We start from the raw sequence: 19,292 nt of genomic DNA, 5'->3' as shown, positions 1-19,292 counted from the left end.
AACTCTTACTTCCGGGTTTCCTGTCCGCAAATCCTTCTCCCCTCCACTCTCTTCCGGCTCCAAGTTATGCAGCCCGTAATGTCAGATTGGGGGTGGGGGGGGGGGGCATTGGGTAGTAGCATTGACTGGAGTCCTGTAGGGATCAGTGTTTGGATCCCTGTTGTTACGCATCTATCTAGATATTGAAACTAAAAGTTAAGTTTGTCAAATTTGTTGATAAAACTAATGGAGCAGTAAAGATTGAGATCAATTATGCAAACAAATAGCAAATGAAACTTAACACTGATAAATATAAAGTACTGCACATGGGTTGAGAACATTGGTCATGTTTGTATCTGTAATTAATTTTCTTCTTGAAATAACATTTTTACCTTAAAATAATCTAGGTCATAAGTATTAAAAGATGGAATAGAATTCACAGAGAAAGACTTAGAAAGGGAGCTAGAAATAACTTTCAATGCCCACATAATGCAGGGAAGAAATTAAAAGTGCTAATGGGCTGTAGGATACGTACAATAGTTTGTAAGTCTACAGAAGCTCTGCTAAGACTTCACAATACACTGGTTAAACCACACTTAGAGTACAGTGTTCAACCTTGATCATCACTACAAAAGATATATATGCTGTGCAAAATATACAGAAAGAACAGTAACCGTAAATGAAGATGAGCTATAAGAAAAGATTAGGGAAATTTAAACTTTACAGTTTATAATTAAATTGATATTCATTAAATATTAAATGCAAAAGTAAAATAAACTCATATTATTACTTGAAAATATATGAGGGAAGTAGGACCAAAGAACATACATAGAAACCAGTGAAATATATATTTAAAACAGATATCAGGTAGAACTTCATTACTTAAAGAGCGATAAATGTTTGGGGTAATCTGCCAGGCTGGAAATGTTACACTTGGAAAGGTGGAGTACTAGAGGGAGGAGCTTTGATGGAACAAATTGCTCTTTCTTGTCCTTGACATTTCTTATGTTTCACTGTTGTCAGTAAAGTTAACAGATTTTAAGATTAAGATAAGGATTAGAATAAATAAGGCAACTAGCAGTAGTATAAATTAAAACATTTATCTTTCTATATCCCAAAAAGAGAGATGCACAGTGTATACAAATTGCATATTATATGCTGCAATTTTACAGAAAGAGGGGGAAAGTGTGCATAATAAGCCAAATACATGGGGCCTAAAATTGAGGTCGGAGGCTTCCTTCGTACGAACGCCTCTGACCTGAAAAAAATCTACAAATCTTCCTGTTGGTCCCAGAGAAACGTAAGATCCCAGTCGGAGGCCTTCATTTGCTGCGCATTGCATAGGACCTGTCTTCGAGGTACATAAGTCCAAGCTGGAGTCGTGTGTGCCTGGACAACCAATCATGATGCAGTATTCTCATTGATAAAAATGGGATCTCCGTTTGTACGAGTTCCTATTACTATCAATGAGAAAACCCCCTAAAACACCGAATCAAAGCATAATAAATAAATAAAACACCTCACATATTTAAAATTAATTGAAATTAAATGTAATTAAATGTTTTAGAAAAAATATCGTTTATGGAATTTTTTTAATGTGTTTTAATAGTGTTAAAAATAAACTTACCTTAATGAATGGGGTTTTTACTATAAAAATGTGTATTTAAATTTAATTTTTATATGTATTAAAACTCTTACGCTGGTAAAAGTAGGCTATGCACCTGCTTTCACCAGGCGTAAAAGTTTGAAGGACATTCACTGGGCATAAGTTGGGCAAATAGCCCAGTCTTTCCCACGTGGATGTCCTTCTCCCAGGGATGTGGAGGATCTGTACGGAGAAATCTGTGACAGATCGGAAAAGCCGGTTTTTGCCGCATGCGCATTGTGTCCCAAAAACCTGCTTTTGCGATGCCTCGCCAGATCCACGCACATTTCGTATGGGCCTGATGAGGCCAGAATTTTCGGCATTTCATGATTTTTTGTGAAAAATTAGAGCAGTGCCGGACCTAACTGATGTGAATCTCTGTTGGACAGTATTGAGTGGAAATCTTGATATCAGGAGATAAATCTAGTGGTAAACAGGGCTCAGATAAGCAGTATCACTGAAACAGCAGTAAAAACAAATGGGAGTGAAACTGGTCTTTGGCAATAGTGCAAAGTGGGCAATAGCGAATCGGCAGCCCGTGTTACACCCCGCCTGATTTTCTATTCCATTGAAGTCCATAGAAAAGTAAACTGGGCATGTGTAAAATGGGCGCTGTCACCAATTTCACCCCCGTATATTTCTGACCATTAAAAAAGTGAAATGTCATATTTTCTATAGGAGGAAATCTTCTTACCAGGTCAACTCTCCCAAATCCACCTACCCCCAAGGTGGCGATGATCTCAAGGTTTCTGAATGGGGATGTTGGAGAAAATGTGGCAACCTTCTCCTTCAACTGAATCATCTCCAAAGAGATTTCTCCCCCTTGTACACATGTGGATATTCTACGCAGAATCAGATATTGAAGTAATAAATACTGAGAACATAATCCGACATTCATTTTAATTCTTTAAGAGTTAAAGAAAAAGTGAAAGAACAGATCAGAAGGATGAGGGATTAAAAAGAATAACATTGCTGAACAACGAAAGTTTAAGTTGAATAAAGTTTCTCAGCTACAAGCGGAAATTATTATTGGGGGTATAATATAAAACATTAGCAGAAACATGACTGAGGCTAAGCAGGACTGGAAGCTAAATATTATCAATTACAAAATGTTCAGTGGGGATAATGGCTCAGAAATCCCGGTTTCTCCTCCCCCCGGGCGTTCAACTGGATTCTAGAAAAAAGAAGCGCACCTACCTGAAGCTTCTGCGCCCACACGAGATCCCTGTCCTGAGGCCTTCCCTGACTGTGCGTCGCAGTGCGTGCACGTCAGGACGTGCGCAGGCCAGGAGCTGGAGTCACATAGCTCTGGGCAGCCAATCAGGTATAGTATATTCTCATTCATAATAATGTGAACTCCGTAAGTCGGAGTTCCCATTATTATGAATGAGAAACAGCCCCCAAACCACACATAGCCAATAATAAAAGATAGAAAAAATGCACAACATATTTTTATTAATTTAATTTAAAGTTATTTATGTATTTAAAAAAAATATACTTTTTTGATTTTTTAAAAAGTTTTTAAAATTATGGTTTAAAATAAACTTACCATAGTGGAGAGAGTTTTTAACAATAAAATGTGTTTTAAAAATTTTATTTTACAATGTTTTTGTGTGTTTTAAAACTCTTATGCCTGTAAAAGTAGGCTATGCGCCTGCCTTTATCAGGCGCAAGAGTTTTGAGGACATTTGCTGGGCAAGATATGCATAAATCCCGCAACCTTTCCCTTGCAAATGTCCTTGCTCCTGAGATGCAGAGGGTCGGAAAAGCCGGTTTTCAGCATATGCGCATTGCGCGCTGATCCGGGGAGGCCGGGATTTCTGCCCCACCGTACGGACAAAGGAGGGGGTGACAGTATTAATCAAAGATAGCATTTGACAAGAACATAAGTTTGATCGAGAAGAAGCTGAATCTACTTGGTTAGAGTTCAAGAATAAGAAGGGATATTTTACTCTATTCAGAGTCTACTATAGACCACTGAATGGTGAAAAGAAAGTAGTTGAAGAGATATGTTGATAAATTAGAGATGAATGAAAAATAACCATGCTGTAGTAATGGGTGACTTTAATTATCCAAAGATAGACTGGTGTAAAAGTAATGTAAGTGGCAAATAAGCGGAGTGATTTCCAGGGAACTGGAGTGGTGCCAATGTAACATCTCTTTTCAATTAGGGAGAAAGGGATAAACCAGGTAACTGTGGACCAGGCAGCCTAGCATCAATAGTCAGTAAGTTTCTACAGGCCATACTATGAGATTAAATTGATATTAATTTTGCAAGACATGCGGCATATGATAGAATTTTGGCAGGAGTGTAAAAGAAACTGGTAGAATTTGGTCACCTGTTATACAGCTGCCTGATTTTTCGCTCCATTAAATTCAATAAAAAGGAAAATTGGGCACGGACTACAATGGGTGGCCCAATCAATATCGCTTGTTTAGTGCCTGTTTTTTCCCTAAGATAGTGGATATGTGGGAGGCTATCAGAAAAAGTAATTCATTTTGTATCAATTGATATCTTTAAAAAAGACCCGGGTTAATGAAGGGGATTCAGGGTTTTAGACATATTAATAGATCTGTTTGATTCACATGGGGGTTAGGGAGAGTCCATTATTGATGTAATCATGCATGGATTGTAAGTGGGGCTGAAGGGCTGGGTGATTTTTCCTCATTCCAGCCTTTCTTATCTTCCTATTCTAACTAATTCTACGTGTTTGGTGCTTTCTCGAGTTCTTTAATGTCGCTAAAGTCTACAGGAAGTGGCGTGGCAGGTGCTGAAGGACTTTTCCCTGACTTCAAGGCTTCTGCACATTAAACGTTTTCAAAACATTACATGTTTTCAAAACATTATACAGTTTCACAACATTATACGATTTCAATTGGCTGGTAGAACTAACGGTACTGAGAATCTGCAACTTGTACCAGATTTCAGAAGAGGAAATGTCACTAAAATGGCAGATGATTTGGAACGGGTGATTTGGTTAACCCGACTAGGTGGTGATGAGGCCGATGTAAAATACAAATGGAAAATTTTAAAGAACAAAAGATAAAAAATATGGAAAACAAATATATACCCAATATCAAAAGGGAGTGTGGTAAGAAAAAGCAAAGGTGGTTATGTACAAAGACAAATAAAATGTAAAAAGAAATATTTCTAAAATTAAAGGTTTTTAAATATTCAACTATACAGAGTTAAGTACAAGGAACAACAAATGAATACAACAGCTGTTAATAGATTAGCTAAAAGGCTAATGGAAAAGAGGATCATAGACAATCGTGGAAATAATGGGAAATGTTTTTTCAGCTATGTGAGGAGTCAGAGAACTGTCAAAAACTGTATTGGGCCATTGACGGATGTTCAAGGACAGGTTACAAATGACTCACTGGGAATGGCAGAAATATTAAATGAGTACTTTGCATCGGTCTTCACCCTTGAAGATATTGCTCGACTATTAGAATTTAATAATATTACTAACAAAACCAGTAATATTAACATAGATAAACATGATGGAGTGGAAATTAGGTTGGATGCTTCCAAAGGGCACTAATGGCGGTGGGACGGTAAATTTTGCGCATTGAAAATAGTTTGCGATGGCAGCCAAGAAATTCAGTTGCTGTACCCTGAGAGGAGTGGAGTGCTAAGGGAGGCGTTCCATATCTCTCTTAAGGCGCTAGGCTGGGTAAGCAACTGAAAATCCATTGCTAAAGAGTCAGCTTCGTAGCGTCCTAAGAGAGGCCTCCCTGGAAAAATAAATCGGGACAAAAAATGCTAAATCATTCACGATAAATTACTCCCCGGAAATACAGGTGAATTCCAAAAATAAATCAGAGAAATATTAATTTAACTTAACTTTTCCAATCATTCCTTCCCGTAGTGCACCGGGACAGCTCTGCATACCAGCTTTCAAAGGCGCTATCACCATGGGGCGCTACAGGTGCTACAACCTAATATTGAAACTATATCAAAATCGGTTCGACGCTCCCGGCCGAGAGGCACGAATGCCGCGCTCGCGGCTCCGACCCCTTTAGTGCCGTGGTTCCAACCCTTTCCAGGGGTGCTAAGCGACCGAATTTTTCCCCCAATGGGCTGGATTTTCGGCACCTTTGCGCTATGGGTCTCGCCCCGGAGCGGCGTGAAATGGGTCAGTGAGGTCTCCTGCCTCCCGTTGGGAGTTCCAGGTTGGGTTTTGCGGCGGCACTGAGCAACATCGCTGGGAAGAGCCGCACCGGGTGTGCAACGCCTCTCGTTGTGACACCGGTGCTTTGACTCACATCCGACCCATATGTCCTGAAGCAAATAAAGCAGAGTGGTCCAGCCAAGCTGGTGACGGGGAGGTAGGAAAGTGCAGAAAAGGTAAGTGCACGTATTTATTCTTTTTTTTTGCGATTTGTGTTGCGGTGGCATGGGCAATGTTTTGGGAATGGTTTTGTGTTTTTTGGGGGGGGGGGTTTTCTTACCCCCAAGACCTCTCTCGAAGCACTCCCAGTCTGGTACGTTATTTGGCGAGGTTCCCATTTTTGCGCCGCAAAAGTATAACAACGACTCCCTTCGAACTGCGCCCCAGAGCCCAGATTGCGAAAATGTCTCACGAGAGTGCAATCTATTCCCGCCCTGCCTCCGTTTTTGCCCCAAAAATCCAGCCCAATATATGAATGCTTGGATAGAGAGGGACATATTAGGAACACCCTACATGGCTTCATAAAAAGGTCACAACTTACAAATCTAATTGTATTTTTGAAGAAATTACAAAGTTGGTGGATGGGGGAAGCCCAATAGACAGTGCCTTTTGATGAGGTAACATACTACAGGCTTCTGTATAAGATTAAAGCCTCTGGTATCAGTAGAAATATAATGAGCTGGATTGAGGACTGGCTGGCAGGATGTAGACAAAAAGTAATTGAATATGCTTGGAGACCAGTCATCAGTGGTGTCCCACAGATATCGGTGTTGGGACCGTTGCTCTTTACTATTTTTATTAATGACCTGGATGTAGGTGTTGAGGGCACGATCTGAAAATTTGCAATTAATATTAAGATCTGTGCAAGTGTTAGGACTGCAGATGATGTTTCTCTGCTTCAGGTGGATCTTAATGCGTTGGTCTTATGAGTGGCAAATGATGTATAACTTGGATAAATGTAGTGTTATACATCTGGGCAGGGCAAATGCTCAACATTCATACACCCTTCAGGGAAAAGAATTAAAGAAGGTGGAGATAGAAAGAGATTTAGGCATTTTAATGTACACATCTTTCAAGGTACACGAGCTAAATAGGCTGTATCCATAGGACAATTAACTATAAGACAAGGCATACTGTCTTGTCCTTGTAGAAGACCTTGGTCAGGCCTCATTTGGAATACTGTGTCCAGTTTTAGTCTCCTCACATGGTGGGTGATATTGAGGCTTTGGAGAGGGTGCAGGGGAAGGCCACTGGACTAATTCCCAGTTTAAAGCATCTTGGTTATCAAGATAGGCTAAAAGAGTTGGGACTCTACACTTTAGAGAAGCATGGGGGGATCTGATTGAAATTTATGAGATAATGAAGGGAGTAGATTTTGTTCCAGTTGACAGTTTGCTCCAATTAAATAGATTAGGGAGGACCAGGGGTCACAAATTTAAGTTGTATAAGGCTAGAGCTAGGTTAGATGTTAGGAGGTGGTTCTTTTCCCAGAGAATAGTGGACCTCTGGAACAGGCTCCCATCTCATGTGGTGGATGCCCTGAATTCCTTGAAGCGAGAGCTGAACCTGTTTCTCGCTGGGGCGGGATCACCTCTTACAGAAGGTAGGTACTTCAGGGAATTCAGGGCCAGAGTGATCTCCTGGATCAGTTCCGATCACCGAAATGGGTTAAAGAGGAATTTCCCAGATTTTTCCCCCCAAATTGGTCTTGGTTTTTTTAGCTGTTTTTTTGCCTCTCTCAGGAGGTCACATGGTTTCAGGTGGGATGGAGTGTATATATTGTGATACATAAGGTGTTGCAATTGTGTGGAATAGACTCAATGGACCAGAGGGTCTTTACCTGTCCGTCATTGTTCGTATGTTCATATGCACAAATCACTTGCTGCCAGACATGGGTGCACAAGTAGGTATTTCCCTTGGAATACAGCATGACTTGGAGATTGAACAGAAGCCATGCAGGACTAGACAAGCTGTTGGAAGAGGTGGGAGGAAAAGGAGGGGGAGAAGGGCATTCATCAAGAAACCATATCCACCCAGGGTGTTCAAGGAGCTGTTCTCCTACCTGAACCTCAGCAAGGAACGATGCGCTTTAGTAAGGACATCCTCCCTGAAATCTGCCACCTGCTACAGACACTGCAACCTCAGAGCAGCGCCATGTCAGTGGATGGGAACATGGCAATTAATTTTTATGCGTCGGGTTCCTTCCAGGCTTGAGCTCGAAATATTTGCAACATTTTGCAGTTTTCTCTCGGCTGTTGCATAAGGGAGGTCACTGAGGTTTTGTATTCAAAGAGAGCTAACTACACTTCATTCGCATTACCAGAGAGCAGCAGGCGGAGAGAGCAAGCAGCTTTGCTAGGATTGAAGGCTTCCACTTCGTGCAGGGTGCGATTGACTGCATGCATGTCACTCTGAGATATACCTCAGCCGAAAGAGATTCCACTCCCTCGATGTCTAGCTGGTGTACGGCCATAGGCAGTGAATCAAGCAGGTCAATGCCCGGTATCCTGGCAACAGTCATGATGCATTCATTCTGTGGCAGTCCACTGTGCCATCGGCATTTGAGCTACCATAACAAACCAAAGGGTGGTTACTGGGCGAGAAGGGCTACCCGCTGATGACATGACTCATGTGGACAGCATGCATACAATGAAAGCCATACTGCTACACGAAATGTGATAGAGCAGACCATTGACATGCTGAAACAATGCTTCCACTGCCCGGAGGAGCCCTCTAGTACTTGGCAGAGCAACGGTCAAGATTCGTGATGGTCTGCTGCATGCTGCATAACCTCGCCATCATGAGAGCACAGCCCTTGCTACCAGCTATACGGCGACCAGCTGAGGAGGAAGATGAGGAGCAGGAGGAGGAGGAAGAGGAAGGAGGAGGAAGAGGAAGGGAGAAGACAAACTCGACAGCCCCTTTCTGGCCAGGCTGTACATGAAGAACTTTGTACAAACAGATTTGGCTACCACTTCCATGCTGGAAAGGATGGGCTCCAAGCTCAGCGCAAAGCCCTGTGTTAGGTTGGTGCTGGACTCCTCCATGCTCCTAGACATGGCATGCAGTTTTTCTGGCAGGTCTCCCAGAGCACCAAGCAATTCATTGTTCATATCTATCAGCCTTCTTCTGCAGGCAGCCCCATCAAAGTCCTCATCTGAGTCCTCTGCAGCAGAACTCATGTGCAACCTCACCCTCCGGCAAGCTGGCATCGATGCTATCCTTGATCCCTGCCCTGGCTGCAGACCACTGTTTCTCATCACATGCAGATCCCACCTCTATGCTATCCTCTAAATTATGCATAGTGTCAGTTATCTGAGGCTGGTGGCTGCAAGTGTGAAATCGAGTGACAGTGTTTCCATTTTAATATGTCCTCACTATACAGTATAAATACACACGAGGCCCATACTTGAGAGAAGGTCACTCTATGACCAGTTACCTTTATTAGCCAGTACTGAAGTGAAGAAGGTGGGTGGAGCTTCCCCTTTTATACCCGAAAGTCCAGTTTAGGAGTGTCTCCCACAAGTTCACCACCTAGTGGTCAGTGTTCTCACGGTGTACAACTTAGGTCAGTTTATACAAGGGTTAAAATGACAGTTGAATACATGACATCACCTCCCCGCCAAAGTCTTATTGGGATCACAGGTTAAGTCTCTCTGGTGGTTTACGCTCCCTTGTAGAGCGCCTGAGTTGGGGCTCCGGGTGTTGGGCGCTGGCCTGAGTGTCTGCTGTTTGCGGTGCCTCAGGCCTGTCCGGACTGTCCACAGTGACTGGGCTCTCCTCCACTTGGTTCCGGTGTTCGGTCACCTGTGGTGGAGTAAACTTTACATCGTGTTCTTCCTCTGCTTCTTCTATGGGGTTGCTGAACCTCCTTTTTGTTTGATCCACGTGTTTGCGGCAGATTTGTCCATTGGTAAGTTTAACTACCAGAATCCTATTCCCCTCTTTGGCAATCACGGTGCCTGCGAGCCATTTGGGCCCTGCGGCGTAGTTGAGGACAAAGACAGGGTCATTGACATCAATACATCGCGCCCTCGCATTCCTGTCATGGTAGTCACATTGTGATCGGCGCCTGTTCTCAACAATTTCTTTCATGGTGGGTTGTATAAGGGATAACTTGGTTTTGAGCATCCTTTTCATTAACAGCTCTGCGGGAGGAACCCCTGTGAGTGAGTGTGGTCGGGATCTATTGGCCAACAGGAGGCGTGATAAGTGGCTTTGTAGGGAACCCCCTTGGATTCTGAGCATCCCCTGTTTGATTATCTGCACTGCTCGTTCTGCCTGGCCGTTTGAGGCCGGCTTGAACGGTACCGTTCTGACATGGTTGATACCATTTCCTGCCATGAAGTCCTGGAATTCAATGTTTGTAAAGCACGGGCCATTGTCGCTGACCAAGACGTCCAGTAGACCATGGGCGGTGAACATTGCCCATAGACTTTCTACCGTGGCAGAGGATGTGCTTGAATTGAGAATGTCACACTCGATCCATTTGGAGTAGGTGTCTACCACAACCAAAAACATTTTTCCCATGAAAGGACCTGCGTAGTCCACATGGATGTGTGACCATGGCTTGGCGGGCCAGGACCAGGGGCTAAGGGGGGCTTCCCTGGGTGCATTGGCCAGCTGGGCACATGTGTTGCACCTGCGAACACAAAGTTTAAGGTCTGCATCTATCCCTGGCCACCAAACGTGTGACCTGGCAATTGCCTTCATCATGACAATGCCCGGGTGCTCATTGTGGAGTTCTCGGATGAACACCTCTCTGCCCATCTGGGGCATGACTACTCGGTTTCCCCATAGTAGCTAATCGGCCTGAATCGAGGGTTCATCATCCTTGCGCCTGTGAAATGGTTTAAATTCCTCAGGGCATGCCCCGTATGTGGCTGCCCAGTCCCCATTCAGGACAAATTTCTTGAATAAAAACAGTAGTGGGTCTCTATTTGTCCAGACTTTGATCTGACCGGCTGTCACGGGTGAGCCTTTGCTTTCGAAAGCTTCAACCGCCATGACCATCTCAGCAGCATGCTCAGTTACCCCCTCAGTGGTGGCTAGTGGGAGCCTGCTGAGTGCATCGGCGCAGTTTTGGTCTGTGCCGAATTGTATAGTCATAGGTGGTTAACATGAGTGCCCACCTCTGTATGCGGGTCGATGCATTTGCATTTATGGCCTTGTTGTCGGCCAAAAGGGACGTTAGGGGTTTGTAATCTGTCTCCAGCTCAAATTTACTGCATATACACATGCAAGCGCTTCTTTTCCTACCATCTCATAGCCCCTTTCTGCCTGGGAGACTTCTGGAGGTATAAGCTATCGGCTGTAGCTGACCCTTGGCATTAACATGCTGCAACACACACCCGACCACATAGGACGACGCATCGCACATTAAAACAAGTTTCTTACATAGGTCATATAGCGTTAACAGATTGTTGGAGCATAACAAATTGCGTGCTCTATCAAAAGCCCTTTCCTGGCTGTCCCCCCAGACCCATTTGCGCCCTTTGCGTAGGAGCATGTGTACCAGCTCTAACAGCGTGCTCAATTTGGGAAGAAATTTATCAAAATAATTCAGGAGCCGCAGGAATGAACGCAGCTCCGTCGTGTTACGGGGTCTGGGTGCTCTCTGGATCGCTTCCATTTTGGATGCAGTAGGTCTGATCCCGTCTGCTGCTACCCTCATCCCCAGGAATTCTACCTCTGGAGCTAGGAAGACGCACTTCGCCTTTTTCAGTCGCAGACCTACCCGGTCCAGTCTGCGTAGCACATCCTCCAGGTTGTGGAGGTGTTCTTCAGTATCACAATCCGTGATGAGGATGTCGTCTTGAAAAACCACCGTCCTTGGAATCGACTTGAGGAGACTTTCCATATTTTGCTGAAAGATCGCAGCGGCCGAGCGGATCCTGAACGGACATCTGTTGGTCAGCTTCTGGTGGTGATGGTGGTCAGCTTCTTCAACTCACTCGCCAGCTCCTGGGTCATGTCAGCTGAGGTCAGGTCCAATTTTGAAAAAAGTTTGCCACCGGATAGCGTCGCAAAGAGGTCCTCCGCTCTCGGTAGCGTGTACTGGTCTTGGAGTGACACCCGATTGATGGTGGCCTTGTAATCGCCACATATCCTGACCGACCCATCCGCCTTGAGCACCGGCACAATCGGGCTCGCCCAGTCACTGAATTTGACTGGCGAGATGATGCCTTCCCTCAGCAGACGGTCCAATTCGCATTCTATCTTTTCCCGCATCACATACGGCACCGCTCTGGCCTTGTGGTGTACTGGCCTGGCGTCCGGGTTTATGTGAATCACTACCTTGGTCCCCATGAAAGTACCAATGCCGGGTTGAAATAATGAGTCAAATTTGTCCAGGACCTGTGAGCATGATATTCGCTCCACAGAAGAAATTGCATTGACATCGCCCCATTTCCAGTTCATGACAGCAAGCCAACTCCTCCCCAGCAGTGCGGGACCGTCCCCCGGGACAATCCAGAGTGGCAATCTGTTCTCCGAATCTTTGTTGGTCACGACTACCGTGGCACTGCCTAGCACCGGAATGGTCTCCTTTTTATATGTCCGTAGCTGTGCGTCAATCGGCAATAATTTTGGCCTCCTGGCCTTGGACGCCCACAACTTGTCAAACTGTTTGATTCTCATCAGGGACAGGCTGGCCCCTGTGTCTAGCTCCATTGATACTGGGATGCCATTGAGGAGCACTTTTATCATTATCAGTGGCATCCTGGTATATGAACTGTATATGTGCTCCACATGAACTCGCTGAACTTCAGCTGCCAGCAATTTCCCCCAGTGTCCATTTGGCCTCGTAGGGCTTACATCGGACACGTCCTCCTCGTACATCAACCTGGCTGCAGGCTTCCTGCACATACGCACCAAGTGACCGCTGATGTTGCAGTTTCTGCAGGTATATTGCTGATATCTGAAAGCTCTGGCTGTGTGTTTGCCTCCATACCTCCAACATGAGCCGTTGTTGGAAACAAAAGGTCCATTACCAGTTGATTGTATCTGACTGTTTCTGTAACTGTCCTTAAGCGCACCATTAACAGGTGTTGATGGCCCCATTCCTGGCCGCATTGTCCCTTGCGATGGCATGAATTGCCTTTCAGCTAGCCATTGTTTCTGTTGAATTCCCCCTTTGGGTTCGACTACATGCTCAGGCATGTCCGATTGCCCTTGTCTGCCTGGAGAACTGTGTGTCGCGTTAACAATGTTGACTCCCTGTCTATTTGCTGCATTTAAACCAAGATTTTTGTCAAACATCATTCTGGGCTCTTCCTCCTCTGAGATAAGTGTCTGGGCCATCAAAGCCGCCGTTTCCAGGGTCAAGTCTTTGGTCTCAATCAGTTTCCTGAAAACCCCAGCGTGCCCGATGCCCTCAATAAAAACGTCTCGCAGCATCTCCGCTCTGCATGCATCTGTGAACTTACATAGGCTCGCCAGTCGCCGGAGATCTGCCACGAAGTCTGGAACGCTTTTCCCTTCTCGCCGCCGGTGCGTGTAAAACCGGTGTCTCGTCATGTGCATGCTGCTCGCCGGTTTAAAGTGTTCCCCGATCAACTTCAAAAGTCTTGTCCGCTGGCTTCTCTGGCGCTAGAAGTTCCTTCATCAGGGAGTACGTCCTGGATCCACAAACCATCAGGGGATGAGCCCTGCGTTTGTCGGCCGAATCCTGTCCCAGCCATTCCTTAGTGATGAAACTTTGCTGTATTCTCTCAATAAAGTCGTCCCAAACATCACCAACACAGTACCTCTCGTCTGTGCTGCTAGTGGCCATGCTCGCGTGGTTTAAATCCCAGTTTCTCATCGCCAATAATATGTCCTTACTATACAGTATAAATGCACACGAGACCCATACTTCAGAGAAAGTCACTCTGTGACCAGTAACCTTTATTAGCCAGCGCTGAAGTGAAGAAGATGGGTGGAGCTTCCCCTTTTATACCTGAAAGTCCAGGTTAGGAGTGGCTCCCACAAGTTCACCACCTAGTGGTCAGTGTTCGCACGGTGTACAACTTAGGTCAGCTTATACATGGGTTACAATGGCAGTTGAATACATGACACATTTCATCACTGACTTCCTGCTCTTCCATCTGTTGCTCTTCCACCACTGCCTGGCCAGGTTGCAGTTCTTGGGTATTTGAAAGGTGTAAGGCACAAAGATAAGGTTGTGGTGAGGGGAGGGGGAATGCAAGAGGTGACTGTTTAGACCATTTGCAGCTTGTAAATCAGAAGAGATTCTGGGATGAGACGGAAGTGAGATGTGAGGAGGATTAGATATGAGGATACCGTCATCTTTGATGGATTCAGCCTCACTGTTGGCCATGGTCTCAGCCATGACAATTCCAATGATGGCGAGCACCATCTCCTCCATTGGGGGCCAGGCCCATCTGTCCCCTGCCGGTTAGGTCCTGCTGCCTACTGTTATGAACCACCTTCTCCTGCAAGAGAGAGGGAAGTGATTCAGTGAGTGTCATGCAATTTGTTTGGGTAAAGTGGCTGTCATGATTGACTAGCTGGCAGTGTGTACAAGCTGTGAGATGTGGGTGTGAGGCTTGCAGCAGTGCAAAGTGTGTGAGGGTGAGGTGAAGCTATGAATGTTAGGTATAATTCCTGATTGATAGAAATTGTTTGTAGGTGAGTGATGGGGTTGTGGTGCATTGCACAGTTGCTGAGGCTAGTGGTGCAATTGGTGGGATATGTCATTTGTAGATGCATTCAATGACCTTGCCCACTCATGAGAATTTAATTATTTTCAGCACTGCATTCAGGTCCTCGGATCTTGACACCTGGCATTGACCGGCATTGCTATCTCCTCCCACTGCCTTCTGAGCGTTTGTTTGGAGGAGCTCCTGACCCCCTGTGGCTACAGCACATCTCTTCTCTTTTCCACCTATTCTGCCAAGTGCAGCGCAGGAAAATCTTGGTGCCCACTCTCTCATGTGGTGCCATTATTGAGTGTTTCTCAGGTCAGAATCAGTTGCCGAACAACTTTCACCACCTGCTCCAGCCGCAATGCATCTCCCCTTTAAGAGGTGCATGCTGGCTTTAAGTAGTGCAGGATAGCTTTAAGTGGTGCTAACCTCTAATGATTTTGGGCCCCCTGATGTGCAGCCAATGAACAGTGCGGGTGCACTTTACAATCATGGAAATTAACTGCCGTGGGATAATTGCGCATCGCAATATCCGCACCCATTTTCGGGGGCTATCGAATTTAGCTCCTCTGGTCTCTGCTCAGCAGCACCACTCCAAAGTTCTTTTGCTGAGATAAGCAACTCGGTGTCCCATAATTAGACGAATATAACATCAGCTCTGAGGTTGTTTCGCACAACGCCCAAAAAATAAGGACCAAGGTGCAAAGATTTTGCATATCAAAATCATGGTAACAGATTAACTGCGATCTCCTTCACTGATTGGAATTTGTATCCAATACACAAACTGCGTATGTTGTAAAGAGTAAAGGCAAAGGTTGAATAGGTGCACATTAAACTTTGATGCTTCAAGAGATCAATAGATATGAAGCACAAACCTTACTACAAACAAGCTTTGTGAAAATCAACTGAAAGAAACGTCTTTATACTAGAAACACACACTGACTGTTTGATTTCGTCGTCAGCTTTTAGAAGAATTTACATCAATGCTTTAATTGGCCTGGGGACAGGACCACTGTGATAGTAGATGTTCAAAAATGCCACTACGTCAATTGATAATCATTTGCTCTTCAGGCCATTAATAATTAAACAATATTGTGACATATTGGTTTGCACTAAAAAAAAGTACTGTGTTATGTGTAGCAAGTGATTATACAAAGGAGCTCCACCCCAGTATCAGTGGGTGCGTGCACCTGTCATTGTGGTACTCAATGTACAGATCAGGTTTGACCTTTGATCCGTGTTGAGTTAGCTAATCTCAGCCAGGAGGAACATGGAGGCACACAATGGACTTTGGCGTCCTTGGGCCAAAGATAAGAAAAATTGACAAGTATTGCCACTCTTACGCTGAGAAATTCGCTAATGCTGCACCCATTTTACAGCAACAACTACTTGCATTTACATAGCGGCTTTAATATAATGAAACTTCCCAAGATGCTTCACAGGAGTGTTATCAAACAAAATTTGACAGCGGGCCATAAAGAGAGATATTAGGTGGAGGTAGGTTTTAAGGAGCATTTTAATGTAGAGGCAGGTGGGGATGGTGGGGGGGGGGATTGGCGGGGGCGTGTGTGGTGGGGTGGGGGGGGGGTGAAGAAGTTTTGGGAGGGAATTCCAGAGCTTAGGGCCTAGGCACCAGCCGCCAAAGGTAGGGCGATTAAAATCAGGGATACGTAAGATTGGAGGAGCGCAGAGATCTCAGAAAGTTGTAGGCAAATGAGACATGCTTTTCAAATGGTAAATGTTGCGCATGCGTGGAATCTTGAATGGGCTGCGCAGCCCATTAAAGGGACCACACACTCAAAAAAAAAATTAGGAGGAAGATTGGTTGTAGGGCTGGAGGAGGTTACAGAGATATTGAGAGATGAGACCATGGAGGAATTTAAAAACAAGGATGAGCATTTTAAAATTGAGATATTGCCTGACCGGGGAGCCAGTGCACATCAGCAAGTACAGGGGTACAAGGGTGATGGGTGAACGAGACTAGGGGCTAAAATTGGCTCTGTTTATAGATCTGTTTGCGTCTCGGAATTCTGCGGGCGAAAATGGGTTTGCTTTGCGCCCTTTACTTTTCACTCTGGGTAGGGCGCACATGGCGATGATGCCATTGCCTCGAGCCAAACCCTTTGCACCAATGGGGGATATTGCCCCGGAACCCACGAGGCTGGCACGAGCGGTGGCACCACCACCTTCTTAAGGGCAATTAGGGATGGGCAATAAGTGCTGGCCTTGCCAGCGAGGCTCACATCCCAGAACAAATGTTTTTTTTAAAGTGAGGTGACTACTATTTTTTCTTGAAAACTGGCTTTAACAGCCGGAACTAAAGGTTTGAATTTCTAGGTCAATGTGTCATAGATTATGAATAAATCAAGACCGAGTCCTGCTCCACTCAGTTCCTAACCTGAGCCATGTTGAGTAGGAAAGGCTGTTGCATCTACTAGTGAGTGGAGAGGAGTGGAAATTCAGAGCAAAAGTTCTAGCCTGGGCAATCACTGGCCCTTTTTAAAAATTTGTTGCTGGGATATGGGCATGCTGGAAAAGCCAGCATTTATTGCCCATCCCTAATTGCCCTTGAGCAGGTGGGTGAGCTGCCTTTTTGAGCCGCTGCAGTCCGTGTGGCAAAGGTACTCCCACAGTACTGTTAGATAGGGAGTTCCAAGATTTTGGTCCAGCGACGATGAAGGAACAGCAATATATTTCCAAGTCTGGATTGTGTGTAACTTGGAGGGGAATGTGGAGGTTATAGTAATCCCATGCCTCTGCAGCCTTGTCCTTCAATGGGATAGAGGTCACAGGCTTGGGAGGTGCTGCTGAAGAAGCTTTGGTGAGTTGCCGCAGTGCATCTTGTAGATGGTACACACAACAGCCACTTGTGCTGGTAGTGCAGGGAGTGAATGTTGAAGGTGGTGGATGGTGTGCCAATCAAGCAGGCTGCCATGTCCTGGATGTTGTCGAGTTTCTTGAGTGTTATTGTAGCTGCACTCATCCAGGCAAGTGGAGAGAATTTCATCACACTCCTGACTTGTGCCTCGTAGATGGTGAAAAGGCTTTGGGGAATCAGGAGGTGAGACACTCGCCGAGAATACCCAGCGTCTGACCTGCTCTTGTTGCCACAGTATTTATGTGACTGGTCCAGTTACGTTTTTGGTCAATGGTGACCCCCAAGATGTTATTGGTGGGGGATTTGGTGATGGTAATGCTGTTGAATGTCATGGGACGGTGGTTAGACTCTCGCTTGTTGGAGATAGTCATTGCCTGACACTTGTGTTGTGAGAATGTTACTTGCCACTTATCAGCCTGAGCCTGAATGTCATCCAGGTCTTGCTGCATTCGGGCATGGACTGCTTCATTATCTGAGGAGTTGTGAATGGAACTGAACACTGTGCAATCATCAACAAATAGCCTCACTTCTGACCTTATGATGGAGGGAAGATCATTGATGAAGCAGATGAAGATGGTTGGCCCTAATACACTGCCCTGAGGAACTCCTGCAGCGATGTTCTGAGTCTGAAATGATTGACCTCCAACAACCACAACCATCTTCCTTTGTGCTCGGTATGACTCCAGTCATGGGAGAGATTTCCTCCTGATTCCCATTGACTACAATAGTCAATGGTTGGTTACAGGGCTTTGAGGCAGCCTGGAAGCAGACTGTGTGTTTGCCATTTTGACTGAAGGTGCCCAGATGAAGAAAGAAAAATTAGGAAAATAACTTTCTAGCAAAAGAATTAGGCAAAAATAAAGTAAAGTATAATAAATATTTTTAAGTTCTTATCTATAAATGATTGCATTTGTATGACATTATATTTTAACAGAGTGTAACCCATTTAAGATGACATAATGAATGTCGTGTTCATATGCTAATATCAACAATAGTAATTTCTACGGCCAGGACTTTCCTCGGAACAGTGTCCACTCCACCACCGTAACTTCACTGAAAGTACGGTGCACACAATTTACTCACAAACGGGATTTCCGCAGCAGTTCCGCAATGATACAGTAGTGAGGCGAGAGCAGCTCTGAGGAAAATCGTCCCCTAGGTTTATATCGTAATAATTCAAACCAACATATTTACTTTCCTCAGGAGGAGGTGTAATTGTGCTGCAATGTGTCAGCCCTAAATACATTAAAAATATTGAAACAATGCTAAATGTTTGTATTTTTACATTTACTATCGTATATATTCTTGAGGATAAGTATGACTTACTTGGCATGTCTTTTCTCATCATCTCTAGCCAACTCTGCTACATAGCCCTGAAGGTAGTTTTGGAGTTCATCAAATGTACCAACCGTTTGATTGAATGTTCTGTCACATGCAACAAGATAAAGAAAGGAAACAACGTATAATTGTTTTTCCAAACATGAATCATCTCATTGCTCTGAACCTACTTCATCAGATCTAAAATATTCTTCATCTGACAATCAATAAAGTAGCTCTGAAATGTTTTTGATGGGTTCTGCTGGAACTGCCAGAGTTAAGATGGGAAACCAGGAAAACTTCAGGGTGCATGAATTTAAAATAATATATTTAAAAATAACATGTATTATTATAAAATATTACAAAAGTAACACTACTAACAATATGGACTATATTTTCTTTTTCAAAGAAAGGGATTAAATTCACTTCCTCCAACGATTTTTATGATGCAGACACAAATTGCAGACATGCTCAATTCTTGTACAAGCAATTTTATATCAGGGGAGCAGGAATGAAAGAGGATTGCCACATTGAAAACGTAAACCACTTGGACCGAAATACCAAGTAAAATGATTTCACTTCTGATCTACCTTGTAGTCTATCATTCTTTCACTGGTCAGAAAAGGTGGCAGAAGTCCAAAAGCAAATCA

General features: G+C 44.5%; 1 protein-coding gene across 1 annotated transcript in view; it reads right to left on the bottom strand.

Annotated features, from left to right (window-relative positions):
• Positions 1-19,292, bottom strand: part of prkg2 (protein kinase cGMP-dependent 2) — a 173,822-nt gene that overhangs the window by 71,620 nt on the left and 82,910 nt on the right. The window contains exons 9-10 of the mRNA XM_070863894.1: positions 18,652-18,750; positions 2,319-2,466 (exon numbers count right to left, since the gene is read on the bottom strand). Of these exons, the coding sequence (XP_070719995.1) occupies positions 2,319-2,466; positions 18,652-18,750 (247 nt within the window). The remainder of the gene's footprint in view (positions 1-2,318; positions 2,467-18,651; positions 18,751-19,292) is intronic.

Source organism: Pristiophorus japonicus, chromosome 2 (genome assembly GCF_044704955.1).
Source record: "Pristiophorus japonicus isolate sPriJap1 chromosome 2, sPriJap1.hap1, whole genome shotgun sequence".
Classification (NCBI taxonomy): Eukaryota; Metazoa; Chordata; class Chondrichthyes; family Pristiophoridae; genus Pristiophorus; species Pristiophorus japonicus.
Note: the sequence above shows the minus strand (reverse complement) of the source record. Positions and strands in the feature narration are given on the sequence as shown.